Source organism: Etheostoma cragini, chromosome 8, assembly GCF_013103735.1.
Source record: "Etheostoma cragini isolate CJK2018 chromosome 8, CSU_Ecrag_1.0, whole genome shotgun sequence".
Classification (NCBI taxonomy): Eukaryota; Metazoa; Chordata; class Actinopteri; order Perciformes; family Percidae; genus Etheostoma; species Etheostoma cragini.
Window position 1 is genome coordinate 23,054,531 of NC_048414.1, and position 15,037 is coordinate 23,069,567.

At 39.9% G+C, this 15,037-nt stretch overlaps 1 protein-coding gene across 2 annotated transcripts in view; it reads left to right on the forward strand.

Annotated features, from left to right (window-relative positions):
* The first annotated feature begins 407 nt into the window (after positions 1-407).
* The window catches only part of ano10b (anoctamin 10b), a 17,280-nt gene continuing 2,650 nt past the window's right edge, over positions 408-15,037 (forward strand). The window contains exons 1-11 of one of the 2 annotated variants that reach the window (XM_034879021.1): positions 454-606; positions 719-784; positions 4,893-5,167; positions 5,547-5,720; positions 7,411-7,548; positions 8,161-8,277; positions 8,396-8,512; positions 10,809-11,135; positions 11,388-11,570; positions 11,789-11,844; positions 11,931-12,005. In XM_034879021.1, the coding sequence (XP_034734912.1) occupies positions 4,900-5,167; positions 5,547-5,720; positions 7,411-7,548; positions 8,161-8,277; positions 8,396-8,512; positions 10,809-11,135; positions 11,388-11,570; positions 11,789-11,844; positions 11,931-12,005 (1,455 nt within the window). In that variant the 5' untranslated portion in view covers positions 454-606; positions 719-784; positions 4,893-4,899. Of the gene's footprint in view, positions 607-718; positions 785-4,892; positions 5,168-5,546; positions 5,721-7,410; positions 7,549-8,160; positions 8,278-8,395; positions 8,513-10,808; positions 11,136-11,387; positions 11,571-11,788; positions 11,845-11,930; positions 12,006-15,037 lie in introns of both variants that reach the window. The other variant, XM_034879022.1, reaches the window with a different exon arrangement.

The following is a 15,037-nucleotide window of genomic DNA, read 5'->3' on the forward strand; positions in this document are numbered from 1 at the left end:
CAATTTGACCTTCAGACGTTTCTTTTAAAATGGAAACAGAATGCAACAATTTCAATTTTGTTTCGGATCCGTGGTCCCCTCCAAACTACACTAAGGCTTGTGCACTTTAGCCTTCTTTTTTTGCCAGTGATTAGGTGTTTTTCCCTTGTGTCATAAATGTTCTGCGGACGACAGATTGGAACAAGTTCACACAATCCTTTAACCCTGGAACATGATGTTTCAGTAGGTGATACAGGGTAATTTGTCCAAATGTCAAATATTGGACTTTCTTTCTAATCTAATCTACCTGACATTTTTTTAAAGCAGCAGATTGTTATATTGTCAAACCAAAGTGTAGTTGCCCTGGAGCATCTTTAGCGTAGGGTGTGTGTCTGTGTGTTTTTTTTACTCAGAGTAGCAGAGGCGGGTGGAGCAGTAGGACCCTGGGCTGCAGCAACGGTAAAGCAGAGAGCAGGCAGGAGGGAGGAGCCTGGATATAAACCAAACAACCCTCCACACCCTGCAGTCTCTAGAAGTTCCTCCGCATTCCTGCTATATGCACACACACATATACACACTAATATACACATACACAAAGCTGGGAGGAACCACACACTGAGGCCAAGGGTAAGTGTTTGCAAAGAGAAATTGTCTTTTTCAAAAAAATAGCTGTTGCTGTCTTTATGTTTGTGTGTGTGTGTGTGTGTGTGTGTGTTTGTGTGTTTGTGTGTTCAAACAGGAGTTTTAAGGGGTGTGGGCCTGCTGTAGTACCATAGACCAAAACCTCATCATCAACGCTCAGAAGGTGTTTTATTTTCTGACTCATCCTCTTTCGCCATGTTTCTCTCTCTCTCTCTCTCTCTCTCTCTCTCTCTCTCTATCTCTCTCTCTTGCTTCCGTCTGTTAGAACGTATCTCAATCATAATTGGAGGGACTGTTTAACCTTTAGTTCTGTATTCCTGTGTCTGTCAGTCTTATCCTGTCTTCCACGTGTTTGTCTGTATGTCAGTGTATCTTCAAGCCCAGTTGCACCCCAGTCAAAACAGAGGAAGTTCTTTTCAGGCGGTTAGTGCTGAAAAACACAGACAGTTTCCTCTAGAGAAACTAAAACACTTCATGTAGATTCATAACTAATTAGCACTATTGCTGTTATTTCAGTTACTTGCTGCACTCTTTAGCAAGTAACTAAAATAACAACAAGAGTGTGAATGACAAAGTACAGTATGCAGATTACTGGAAAATGATATTTAAAATTCCTGCATCTTACATGCAAATCTAAGAGCTCCATAACCAGTTGAATGTATTGTAATAGCTGCTGATGCAAATGCAGAGATGAAAAATAAAAAACTGTCATGCTATGACTGCAATCAAATGTGTCAATAATGAATTAAAAAAGTCAGTTTTCATGTCAGAAAAAAGGTTACAAAGGTTCATAGTGGTTTGTGGCACACTAACAGGTCTTTAAACAGGTGGATACATTCTAACAAAAGTGTTTCTTCAATGCTTCATGACTTTTAGTCTGCTCGTAAAAGCATTAAAGCCAAGTTATGACAGTGAAACTAGCATCCGCATGCTAGCATGCTCACAATGGCAATGCGGAATGATGTCAAGAAGGTTTTATGTTACCTGTAACTGGAACTTGGAAATCCTTTATTGGGGCATGTCCATTTTTCTCTGGTAGAACAGAGTGCTGTGGAGCTCTTTATACAAGTGCTTCACTGACATTAGTCAGGGAGTTAAAGCTATATTTACAGAAGGGTAACTACAAACAGCAAAAAGCTTATAGAGCGTATGCTGATGAAAACAGTCACCAGCAACATTGGATATTGAGCTGATCAAATTCTACGTATGGCCTTTTCTGTCATTGCTGTGATAGTTTCTGTCTGACATATCATACAGCTCGGGATAGAAAGACACAGAGAGAACAAGCTTTTCGTCACCAGGATTCATCCTCTGGGGAACATGTATAGAAAAAAAATAGCCATTGAGATATTTCAATGTGGACCAAAGTGGTGGACTGACAGATTGGCATGACGATAATGCCAGTGACAAACAGTTAAGTAAATTCATATATGCTTGCAGATGAACCCAAAGTATTAGAGCTAACATGGGCTAACATGGCTATTGTTTGCCTCGCTACAGTAGTCGCTTAATCCCACAGATCGCTTATGCCATGAACTGTTTGACATTATCGTTAATTATTTAAAGTGACCTTATGGTGAATAATAAATAACGTAATGTCATATTTGTTATTGTTCAAAAAACGTATTGTTCAAAAGCATCAGAATGGACGAGAGAAATGCATAACACCGCATGCCTTTTCTTTGGTTAACTTTTGTTGTCTAATATTTCTTGTTCTCTAGTTATTAATTAGTCAGAATGTCTACTGTGGTGAACACAGACAAATGAGTATCTACTTTTAGCAACTTTTGGAGGTGGTGCCAGCTACTTTCAATGGAAAAGAGTTGGAAACACTGTTTACAGCACATCACAGGGAAACACACACACACACACACATCTAATAGGGTACAGATATGTATACAAATCAATACATTAAGCATGGTGGATTACGATTTGGAAAACGTGGGAAAACAAATATCCTACCAACAATTTATCAAGGTTGATAATAAATGTAACAACCATTCTCGTGGTGCTGCTTGTCAATTAGGCAAAACATGTCATTATTAAACAAGCAAAATCAACCACCTATTCCTCAGTCTCTTGCTGAACCCTCGATTGTGAAACGAAGAGTCCCCTCTTTCAATGAGAAAGTTTGTTCTACTTTGTCACTGGATATATTTCCCCACATTGCAGGATCCGTTAGTCCCACGCCAAGAGTTGTCATCAGCTCCCCTCTGATATAGGCATGTCTGGTTAAAGAAACTGTAACCTCCTGGCATGTTGTCTGCATAGGCTGGGTCTGACCTTGGAGCCAGGGTGGGCAAAAAAATTAAACAATAACTACTCATTGTAGCAGCTTGGGGAACACAGCATGAGCACATATAGACGAAACAAACATGCTAAATAAACTTTGGTTTTATTAAAGCAGATTTTAAATTTACATTGTAAAAATTTAACAATTCGCCCTCATGAAATCCAATCGCAGCGGACGGTGGCGGAATGACTTAAATTCATCTAAAATGTGACAGCAAACAATCAGTGTTTGACCTACTGTTGAGATGCCTTTCCAAACACAGAAACAAAGTGCAATCACACCATAAAATAAAAAAAAAAACGTTAAGAAAATAGATCCGTATTTTGACGTAATCTTACGACACAAAAATAAAGTAATCCACAGCAATCAGTATATCCACAAAAAGGGCCACATGTATCAAGCAAGGCCTATGCACCAACCATGTTCACCAGCCAGCGCCAAACAGCGGTGAACATGGCCTCCCCACTTTGCCGTTTAGACAAAGTGGAATAAAACGTGGGGAGGTTTCCGACTGAGACGTCATTGCAAAAAGTAATTTGTGTAAGGGGAAGAGGGGTTGGAGTCTGTAGTGGTTGCCACATTTTAAGTCATTGCTGGGCCGGGGGCCCAAAACAGTTGCCTGGTTTGACTGTTGACAAGCGGTGGCTCTAATCATTATTGGTGTGCGATACTGGAGTCGGTCTATGGAGAGCCTATCCAGTCCCTATTAAGCCTCATTGTACTAAATTTGGTTGCAGTTCCACCAGAGCTCCACTGGGGGTGGGTACAAAATAAATGGGAGTCTATGGAGCTAGGTGGCTAAATTTGTCTCTTTTGCCTGATTGTCAGTTTTGCAAGTTCAACATGGATTATATGTTGGAAGTTGAATGAATAGTAGTTTGATTTCCTGACCTGTCAGCAGTGTTGTTGATCCCTTGAAAGAAAAAAGGAAGTGACTCAGAGCTTGCCGTAAAGCAATATCACTGGACGTACGATATGTTGACAGTTTAAAAGGATTTGTAGAACAAAAAAGTGACTTAAAAAAAATCTAACACCCATTGGTGTGTTTTTTCTTTGCCTCCCCTTTCAAATGCAATATTCAAATTACTAGACAAAAAATCCAGAGAAAAGTGGATTTTCAGGGGTTTAGCTCCATAGCCCTTCATTCATTCTGCTCTTGCTCGTAAGCGCCCTCATATCGATCCAGAGTGGAACTGCAACCAGTTCAGATGCCGGAAGTTTTCCCGACAGTAGAAGGTCTACCCTTATGAGACATTCTCTGGATCTGAATGAATTTTCATGACCTTTAAGTGTTTTTGTGAATTTTAATAGATCGGATTATTAATAGGTTAAAACCCAGGTCAGAATTTTCATATATTTTTATAAATTTGTTGTGTTAGCACTGTATCTTACAGCCTTTTTACAAATCATGCAGCTTTCCATCGTTTAATTTTTAGTCACACAGTGCTCCACTTCCTCTCAGCCATTCTTCTAGCGGTATCAGTAATATCTGTACCAACGTTGGTATCAGTGTTATTGATTATTATACTGTACATTATTTATATCGATCAGCCCACCACTACTTATCATCCCGTGAATGAATTCTCTGCGTTGCATTATGAAAGTAAAATTTTTATTTAGCGTCAGGGCCCCCCCTTGAGTCTCAGGGCCCAGGACTATGAGTCATTGTTGCATTTTGTTAGACATTTGTTGATCACTATGGTCTTCAAATAAACATGCAAGAATCCACGTGTCACTAATCTCTATCAACAAACATCCACATGAGATGATTGCAGTGAGCAAAGATTTGATAAGGTGAAAAACTATTTGTGCTCCTCCGATTCACAGCACCCTGTTACCTGTTGAAAATGTCCTACCTAAATGGACAAAAGCACACTAGTGACACCAGTAGACAATTTGTTTCCTACACCCGAAACAGATGAAAATAGCTCTCACAGGAACCACAAACTATAACTGTTTTGTTAACATTTCTTCTCAGTCTCAGCATGAGTAAGGCGGGTGGCAATGAAGGTGGCGGTGGCGGCAGCAGTGAAACAGCCCAGCAGCCGGAGGCAGAGGGTAAGACTTCAGCAGGGAAGGCCCTGAGCAAACTCAGTGTTACCACTATTGGACCAAGCTGGACTAAAGTTAATTGCCCCTGTTGTGTATCGGAGCGGGTCGAGCCGTTGGTTCTGGTAAAGCTAGGAGAGAAAGTTCGCCCTGAGACGAAAAGGTGGCTCGTCAGATTGATTGGAGCTCCTCAGAAAGATGGCGGTAAGTGTTCAAATGTGTAGTGATTAGCAAGTGATGAGCTTTGGGCTCTTTTTCATCATCACTTCTTTGCTGATGACACTCACATTATTTTAAATGTAAATGTGCTGTGTTTATATAGCACTTTTCTAGTCTTAACAACTACTCAAAGCGCTTTTACATCATACAGGAAACATTCACCATTCACACACATTCATACACTGTGGCCGGGGCTGCCTTACAAGGGGCCACCTGCTCATCAGATAAACACTCCGAAGGCTCAGAGTCTTCTTAGGAAGGAATGTGATCAGCTCACTTCAGGATATGTTACCATGTTAAGTCTGTCTACAAATGACAAAAAATGAGAGTTTCAATACTCCTTTTGCAACTCTTTCCACCCCAGGTGCTGCATTACTGGCCCACCCAGGCGAGGACGCCAGTGGTGACCTCATTGTGGTCTCTGCCCCACGCTGTACTTTACTTAAAGCCACTGAAGATTTGGGTCTATGTAAGACTTACCGCAACAAAGACATGGAAGCCTTTTCCTACAATGACAGAGACAACTTTAAAGATTCAGGTACAACTGTACAGCTTTCTATGTTGAAAACAATAAAGAGAGAGGGAGTAGATTTGGGTTGTTTTAAGGTCCAATATGTAATATATTTACTGTATCAAATCAAAAAATGACCACAATATGTCATCAGATTTTAAGGAAACATGCAAAGTTGAAATACTATCTTCTCTGAAACAATGCTAACGCCAGTATTTTCTCCTATTGCACAAAACCAAGATAAGGGATTAAACCGGGATATTCCTGTTAAACTGGCTCAATTTAGCCTTGACTCTGTTTCACAATAGCAGAGGCACCCAAGTTACCATGGAGATTTATTCTCTACAGCTAACCTGCTCCTGACCAGGCAAACAGCGATGATTTATTCATCCTGCCACGCTTTCTCTCACTGTTTCCTTACAGCGGCCGCGTTTCTTTTTGACAAATAATGTGTTTCACGTTATTATATTTCCACAAGAAGCTGCTGCTCAATCAGTATAAAGTATGAACAATGTGTATTCTCCATTTAAGCATCAATCCATCATCCCATCGTACCTGTTAGCCTTGAGTGCCCCCCGGAACCCCAGACATGCTAAACCTCTCTCTCTCTCTATGGTCCTTCTCATTTGTAACAAGATGTACTTTGTGTGGGCATGTCCTCATCATAGATTTTTATGTTGTAAGAGGTGGTTGGACTTAAAATCAGTGGATAGGACTGTGTGAATTGGTATTCTTTGCATACTGTGGTATGCAAGCTTTGTTAGCCTACACTTTAACACACATGTGGCAGTTTACTTTTAAATAATACTAATAATAATATTAATAATAATAATACATTTTATTTTTTAGACAGCAAAAGACCCTTTACAGAGTTAAAAAAAGAAGAAAAAACCCTCCTAAAAAAATAAAATAAGCCACGTTAGCCACTCTACCAATGTGTGGGTACACTACTAACAACTATTGGACTAATGTTTTTTACTTCTTACTTTGTTGATCCCCTGACCTTTCCTCTAGTGCCATCAGTGGTCAGAATCCTAATTTGTCCAGTAATTTAGTTCATGACAAAAAAAACAACCTGCTAAACTAATGAGGCTCAGCCACGGCACTTTGTGTTTAGTGCTTATTAGCCAATTTTAGCATGAAACCATGCTAAACTTGGGTGATCCAAAAATTCAATTCAATTAAATTAAATTAATAGTATCAAATCATAACAAGAGTTATCTCAAGACACTTTACAGATAGAGTAGGTATAGGCCACACACTATAATTTACAAAGACCCAAAAATTCCAGTAATTCCCCCAAGAGCATACATTTATTGTGACAGTGGAGAGAAAAAACTCCCTTTTAGGCAGAATCTCAAGTGGTGAAGAAATCTTCCTTTTCTTTGGACAGACCCAGGCTCTTGGTAGGACAGTGCCAGTTGGGGGTGTGATGAACAGTGGCATTTATAGTCACAATAAAGATAATGGAACAATGACTAGAAATAGTAGTTGTAGTAGTTATTGGCATAGCAGGGCAGTGCAGGGCGTTAGAGGGTGCAGCAGGGCTTAGTAACATGTTAGCATTTATACACACTAAACATCTGCATACGCACAGCATGGCTCTAAACTCTAAGTCTTGTTCCATTTAAAACTGTATTTTTCATTCTGGTGTGTGTTTGTTTCCAAGCATCACTAGCTATATTTATGTATCTGTGTCTTTCCATGTGTGTGACAGACAACATGGAGGTGTTCCTTACCCTGGCGGAGAGGCAGTACATAGTGAGGTATCAGTTGGAAGGAATGCGTGCGCAGAAAGAGATGAAAATACCCGGCCTGTCTGACAGCTACACACTGCAACATCGTGCCAACATCTGTGAGTTATTTCAATGTGTGTTGAAAACTTTATAGGAAGACAGGATGTACACAAATTTCCGTCGCGATAAATACTTTATTTATGGAGTAATGTAATGACAATAAACCAGTAAGGGGGCGGAATTCTGTGTTTTCAATTCATGACTTAGTGTAATTTGAATATTTTAATGAATGCTTCCAGACAAAGATGCAAATACACAAAAAACAACAAGATCGTCATTTGTTAAGACTTTCTTTATAATGCACTCATCTCATTACATTGTAGCCTCCCAATCAGTTTATATAATGTGTTGGGAACAATCTACTCATCAATCAGGATTGAGTTTTTTGGCCATTATGACAGCAATGTTGTAAATATTATTTAACTGCTGTCTCCACATTCAGCCAGTATCCAGATGTACTATGTGTAGCTATTTTTTGCTGACCTCAGCTGTGTCTTGTCATTCCTGTCTTCTCACACTCGATCACAAAATTGCTTCAGTCAGCATCAGCCTCAGTGTGTGTGATGTACCGTATACTGTATGTGTGTAACTGTGTTAGTGTGGATTAGTTGTTGCTACTGTCCCTCTTTCACCCATGTTTCCATATCACGCTATTTGTGAGTGTTGTTTAGGGCGCAAGCTTGTGTCAGCTGGTGTTATTATGGACACGTTTCCCCTCCACAACCCAACCAAACTGAGGGATCTCAGTAAAGCTTGGTACTCTGGGAATCAATTGGCTCAGCCGCTAGGTGGGTGACACACGTAGAATTCACAATAGAAGGCTGTTCTATTGACGGTTTCTGTTTCCTGCCTGTATGACAATGAACCATGTATGCACTTACACCAGTCACCTGCTGCTTTGTCCAGATTCAGTCAATGGGTATTTTGGAACCCCTGTGGCTTTCTACTTCAGCTTCCTTGATTTCTACACCTGGTCTCTGCTCCCACCAGCAATACTGGGCCTGTCCATTACATTCTTCTCAGGTGGGTGTGTGGATTTATCTTTTATGTTTGTTCTTGTATGGCATTTATGATTTAGATATTTAGCACTCTTACAATTAGAATATGTATTATTATCCAGGTTTTGCAAGCAACTAGAGTTTGTCAATCACAAACGTATTTAAATATTAAAGCTTGTAATAACATGGAATTACATTTCACAGATGAAAAATATATTTTACAATTTTACTGTAACGAACATAAATATCACAAGAGGTAATGTTAATCCTTCTTTTGTCAAGTAAAATACTTATTTAAGTTATAAGTAATATCTCAGTAAGATGCTGACAATGATCATGTGTGTGTTATTAAAGCAGTAGTCTCGCGTTGCATGACCTTACTCGACAGCGCTGCGGAGGAGGGTCTGGCTAGTCCACATAGCATTCCGTGATGGGAAAAAAAATAGCTCTGCTTTACTGGCATTTCTTTAAACCAATCACAATCAATCGTGGGCGGCTCTAAGCGCTGGAAGTAGTAACTGTGCCTCTGCAAAATAGCCTTTAGAAGGAGCTTGTTTTGGTGGACCATTTGTACATTCAATTCAATGTTTTTGTCATGCAACAGAAAAATTGCATTCGAGCTAAACTGCAGTTCCTCAATGTGAATCAAGACCCATGGACTCCTGTGTTAAAAAATCCAAATTTTACAGAACATAACAGAAAAAAAACTGTTTGAATGAATGAACAGCAGCGGACAATGTGGTATCTAACTATGTAAAGTAAAGCAGCTGATTCAGCTTGAAAAGACTCAGTACTATGACGCTCATTTTCACTGGCAAGTGTGTGACGCTTTACACCAAAAGATAATAGGGATAACAGAGGATTGCAACAATACTAAAAGTCTGCCTTGCTAATCTTATCAATGGAAGCCAAGGATAGTTTTTGTAATATTTATTTTATTTAATCCTGTTATCTGAAAAACTAGATCACAAGCTAATTATCTTGTTTTTAAGATAATTTTTCCGTATCAACAGAAAACTTTAAAGGTCCCACGGCATGAAAATTTCAGTAGTTTAAAAAAAAAAAACATTATTATGCATTCCCCCAGCCTGCCTATGGTCCCCCAGTGCCCAAAAAATGGCTAGGTGTAAACCGAGCCCAGGGTATCTTGCTCTGCCTTTCAGAAAATGAAAGCTCAGATTCCCCCCCACCCCCACCCACCCACTCTTCTCCTCAATAGCTACAGACACAGAAATGGCACATCCTAAGGAGAGCTCATTGTGGGACTGGCTCTACTGGCTGTAATTCTGCACAAAGGCTGAACTTCGGGACAGAGACTTCATATACAGTATCAGGGAACCACTAAGGCCTATATGAAAGCATCCCAAAAAAAACATGTAATGGGATCTTCAACAAAATTGTTGTCATGGTAATGGTAATTAACTTATGATCTTGATAATATTGATAAATTGAAAAGATTGCAGACCGGCTGTTTTTGCTTCCATACTTATCTTTTACTACTCCTGGAGAAAACAATGTTTTGCTCACTAATCTGTAAAGCTTGCCCTGAGGGTGGTAACACGGTAAAAACGACTTTTTTGAAGTGTCAGCATGTTAAAGCATGTTACATGCCTATAGTATGCCGATATATTGTCACGGGGGTGAGTGCAAGGTGGCAAGGAATTGGACCGAACTCGGGAATACAGACAGACTAGGCAGACAAGAACTGTTCAGGGCTTTATTGATAAAATGAAAATAGATTAGCTCATTGGCATGGATAGAAAAATAGCCAAACAGAAGTAACAGAGTCCTTGGGTAAACAGGAACAAGGCAGGAAAAAGGTGCAGGCATGCAAAGATTCCCGTCAGGATTCCGGATTCCGGATTCAGGTCTCAGGATTCAGGATTCAGGATTCATTAAACAGGTTCAGATGGTTTAAAAGCAATGCACAAAGCAACATTGAAACCTTAAGAACTTTTGAACATTAGGGGCATTTGATTGAACTGCAGTTGTTTTGCATTTCTGCATTGGCTTCCGCTTGTCAGAAAAACACACAGTGAGACACTTTTCATTACTCGTAATTAGAGCGCTGGAACGTTAGACCTTATGTCATATCACTACGGGGCTAAAAATATCAATTTGAGTTAATCCAGCTTCTTCTCAACAGAGGGCTGCTCACTGATGAATACAGCTCAGTCTCTCATTTGTGATCTATTTATTGAGGATGGGATGCTCAGCCCCACAATGTAATTCATGCTTATTGATGATGTATTTTAACTCGAGTGCATCTGTGAATTGAAAAACCAACTAACTGGACAAAAAGTTTTTCTTACCTGTCACAGCTGAGGTTGAAAAGGAGATGATTGAGCCAGTGCTGACAAGTGCTGAAGATGACTCAGCACCAGCTGTCACCGGTCACATGATCCAGGCGATCTTTAGCATGCTTTGGTCCACGGTGTTTATTGAGCTGTGGAAGCGTCGGAGCTCCACCCTGTCCTACCGCTGGGGGACGCTGACACTGGCTGACCGCTTCGCAGAGCCTCAACCTGGTTTCCACGGCGACATTGGGGTCAACCCAGTGACAGGTCGTATGGAGCCGCTCTTTCCTGAATGGCGGAGGGACCTGCGCATGGCACTGGTGTCAGTGCCAGTGGTGGGGCTGTTTCTAGGTACAACTTAGATTTTAAATGTGAACTGAATGAACTCATCGGTGCACCCCACTGATCTGAAAGGTATCATGATATTATCATGATAGTGGATTTATGAGTATAAGAAGTATAAGGGACATTTTCTAAAAGCAATCGAGAAAGTGTTTGAATTAAGTGAAAATACTTAAATGCTCTGCTCTTCAAAATTGCAAACACTCTTCCAAGCTAAACCTCCGTCCTCATCATGTCTCCTGCCCTGTTACGTCTCTGCAGGGTTGGTGGTACTGGGAATGCTTTGCTTCTACTGGGGGGAGGCCCAGGTGCAACGGCTACACAAAGACTGGGAGTCCCTGCTGTCTCTGACTTTGCTCTACATACCCTCAGTGCTTCACATCGTCTATACCAATATGCTAGCAAATGTTTACAGGATGGTGGCCCAGTCTCTGACTGAATATGGTGAGTTAAATGGAGGGGATGCCATTTGGAGAATAAAGAACTTTTGAATAAAGTGGCAATACTATTTGTCTTATATACAAGATGTACAGTGCATAGGTATACCAAACATTTTTACACTTTATAGAGAGCAAAAAAAGAATTGAAGATAGTCATTCAGCCAATAGTATTGTTCATAACGTTTATGATTAGCCAACCATTTCCCCTATATGTCCTTTTAGAGAACCACAGAGAGGAGTCTGCCTTCGAGAACCATCTGACAGCCAAAGTCTTGGTGGTTAGTTCCTCTCATCTACTCTCCTATTAGCTCTTACATCCTACCCAGCAGGCTTTTTAACCAGGCTCTTATCTCTCTCCCCCCAGTTCACCTTCTTCAACAACTTTGCAGTGCTCTTCCACATTGCCTTCTTCAAGCAGGATGTGCCTTTGCTTCGCAAGGTAACAGCTGAGATCTACACATCTTCCACTGGAATATCTAAAGTGTTCAATCAGGGACAGTTATCTAGCAATGCATTTAGCCTGACATTGTTTTCATATTAGCCATATTCTTGCTGTGAGAAGGGTTATTTGTTTTTTTTCCATCAAGTGATGGAACCGTCCTGCTGCATTATTTCTAGTTGACAGGAATGTTAGCTCAGTGTTTGCTGGGACAAATTAACATTTCTTCATTTTTATACACTTCAAATTGATTGATTTAAGAATAATTATTTCTGTAGGTGGACTTTTGTAAACCTTTACAACTGTGTCAATGTTGCCTCTCTGGGCCTTTGGTCCTCCCTCCATTTTTCATTAGTCTTTGGGCTGGCTCTTCCCCTGATAACTTGATGGGCATGATGGGCTTGATCTGCATTCCCGTTGGCTCTACCCGAACTGTGCACAACAGTAAAATTAAAGTTTTGCAATTTCAAGAACCACCGTGGGATTTGTGCGTTAGTGTCCCTGGCAGTTGCCTTCCATTTGAGTGGTGCATGGTCAGTTACCAGTGTGAACTTTCTGCCAATAAGTCAGTACTGCAGCTTGGTTGGGGCCATTTAATTGCTGGGCACTCTTTTTCCACTGTAGAATCATTCCTTTCATGTTTTTGCAAGTTATGACTGATATACGTCACTGGATGTTGTTCCCCTCCCTCTGGCCTGGGATAGCACAGCTCCAAGCACGGCGTCGGCATAAACAACGAACGTGTCACCCAAAGTCTGGTGTATTCAGGACTCTGTCGGTGCATAAGGCCTTAAGGGTAAATGCCTCCTCCGCCTCAACACTCCAGAGGACATGGTGTGGGTGGTTCTATTTTGTCATCTCGTGTAGGGGCTGCAATGGTAGCAAAGTGAGGGATAAAACACTGGGATAATAGCCCAGCACAGGAATGTTTTAATTTACCGCTTAGTTGCTGGCTTAAGCCAGATGGTTATTCTGCCTCCTCAAGGCCCAGAGGACACGTTTTGGGGATTGGCTATCAAGCCAACATGTCGTAGAGCTCCCAGGACCATTCCCAGGTGGCCAAGGTGGGAGGTCCAGTCAGTCCTATGGATTATTATATCATCTAGGTAGGTCTGCAGCGTACTCATGATGAGGGTGGAGTATCTGATCCATCATTCTTTGGAACATAGCTGGTGCTCCATGGACTCCAAAGGGCAGCACTTTGTAGTTATGCAGGCCATCTGGAGTAGAAAAAGGCATCTTTTCATTGGCTTATTTGGTGAGAGGAACCTTACCATGGAACCAATCTGAACCTATGGATCCGCCCCCTGTGCCACATTGGCTGACCTGTTTCCTCTGGTTTGCCACGTTACATCCTCAACATTCACTCACTTTTGGGATTTCTCTGGTGGATTTATGAGGACTATGGTTAACTGCTCCTCAGATCTCTGCAGGGTGAATCCACACAGCTAGTTAGACTATCTGTCAAATCTAATTTCTGTTGCGCCACTAAAATAGGGTGACCAAACCACCCCGGTTTTGGTGACCTGTCCCTGGCTGGATCTGTCCCCGGAAATGTCCCCGGCTTTCACTGGGACTGACAGACCAGATTGGAATTAAAGGAACTAAACAGTGACCAAACGTAGCTGATAGTTGCACACCCAATACACACAAGCTCAAAAGAGCCCGAGCAAGCACTGCTTAGAGTTCAGCGATGTATTAGAAAGCGGTATTTTACGGTGCTAAAATCACTGATTATTTACATGGAGTAAATGAAATGAAATGAATGAAATTTCGCGGACTTTTATGTTTTAAAAAAAGGATCTTAATCTTTAACAAAAAGGTCAACCTCCTTGGAAATCCTTTCCATAACTTCAGACACAGAATGTTAATCTGAGTCTTTCAGTAGCAATAGTTTTTAATGTATCCCATACTCAATTAGCTGTTGCAGAAACAAGCCTGAAGCAATGAAGCAAAAGCTGTCAGATAAATGTAGTTCAGTAAACATTACAACATTATGAAATATTAGGACTTTCTATCTTAAAATATTACGACTTATTATCTTGAAATAATAGGACTTTCTATCTTGAAATATTAGGACTTTCTACCTTGAAATGAAAGGACTTTTTATCTTGAAATATTAGGACTTTCTATCTTGAAATATTAGGACTTTCTATCTTGAAATATTAGGACTTTCTATCTTGAAATATTTTGACTTTTAATCTTGAAATATTAGGGACTTTCTATCTTTATATATTAGGACTTTCTATCTTGAAATGAAAGGACTTTTTATCTCAAAATATTAGGACTTTCTATCTTGAAATATTAGGACTTTCTATCTTGAAATATTTTGACTTTTAATCTTGAATTATTAGGGACTTTCTATCTTTATATATTAGGACTTTTTATCTTGAAATATTAGGACGTTTTACAAAAATAAAAACATGACGTATTTTGAAGGTAAATACGAATCTGAGCTGAAAAAGTCCCCGGATTTTGTCTTGAAAATCTGGTCACCTTAGACTAAAACAAGAGTTTTTTTATTTGTGGAGTCCTTCTGCATGTGACTTGAAATGTTAATTGGTTTTATTATTAGATTTACTTCCTACATTTTAGTTCATATGTTGTGTTAAAATAGCACTTTGTTACTGTAAGATTAAAGGGAGAAGAGCTTGGATGATAAACAAGAGCTTATTCATTATTTTACCTCCTACTGTTGAAAAAGCAAATACAGGCAACTCTTTTTGCACTTGCTCTGTTTACTTTAAATTTTTATTTCTGTATTCCTTCTGAAAGTGACTTTATTGAGTTGTTAGATTGAAAGCCTACATCTGGCTTCAGATTGCACTACAAATTAATTTTACTTGAACAGAGCAGTGTTTAACAAGTTTAATAAATACAAATTAAATTATTGATATTTGTTTAATGTAAATTGATAATAATTGAGCAATGGGGAAATAATTGCTAATAGAAAAGCTTAATTAAAAAGGAATTGTTAGATTAGTTGACTAATCGAAAAAATATTTGCTAGATTAATCGTTTCAAAAATAAAT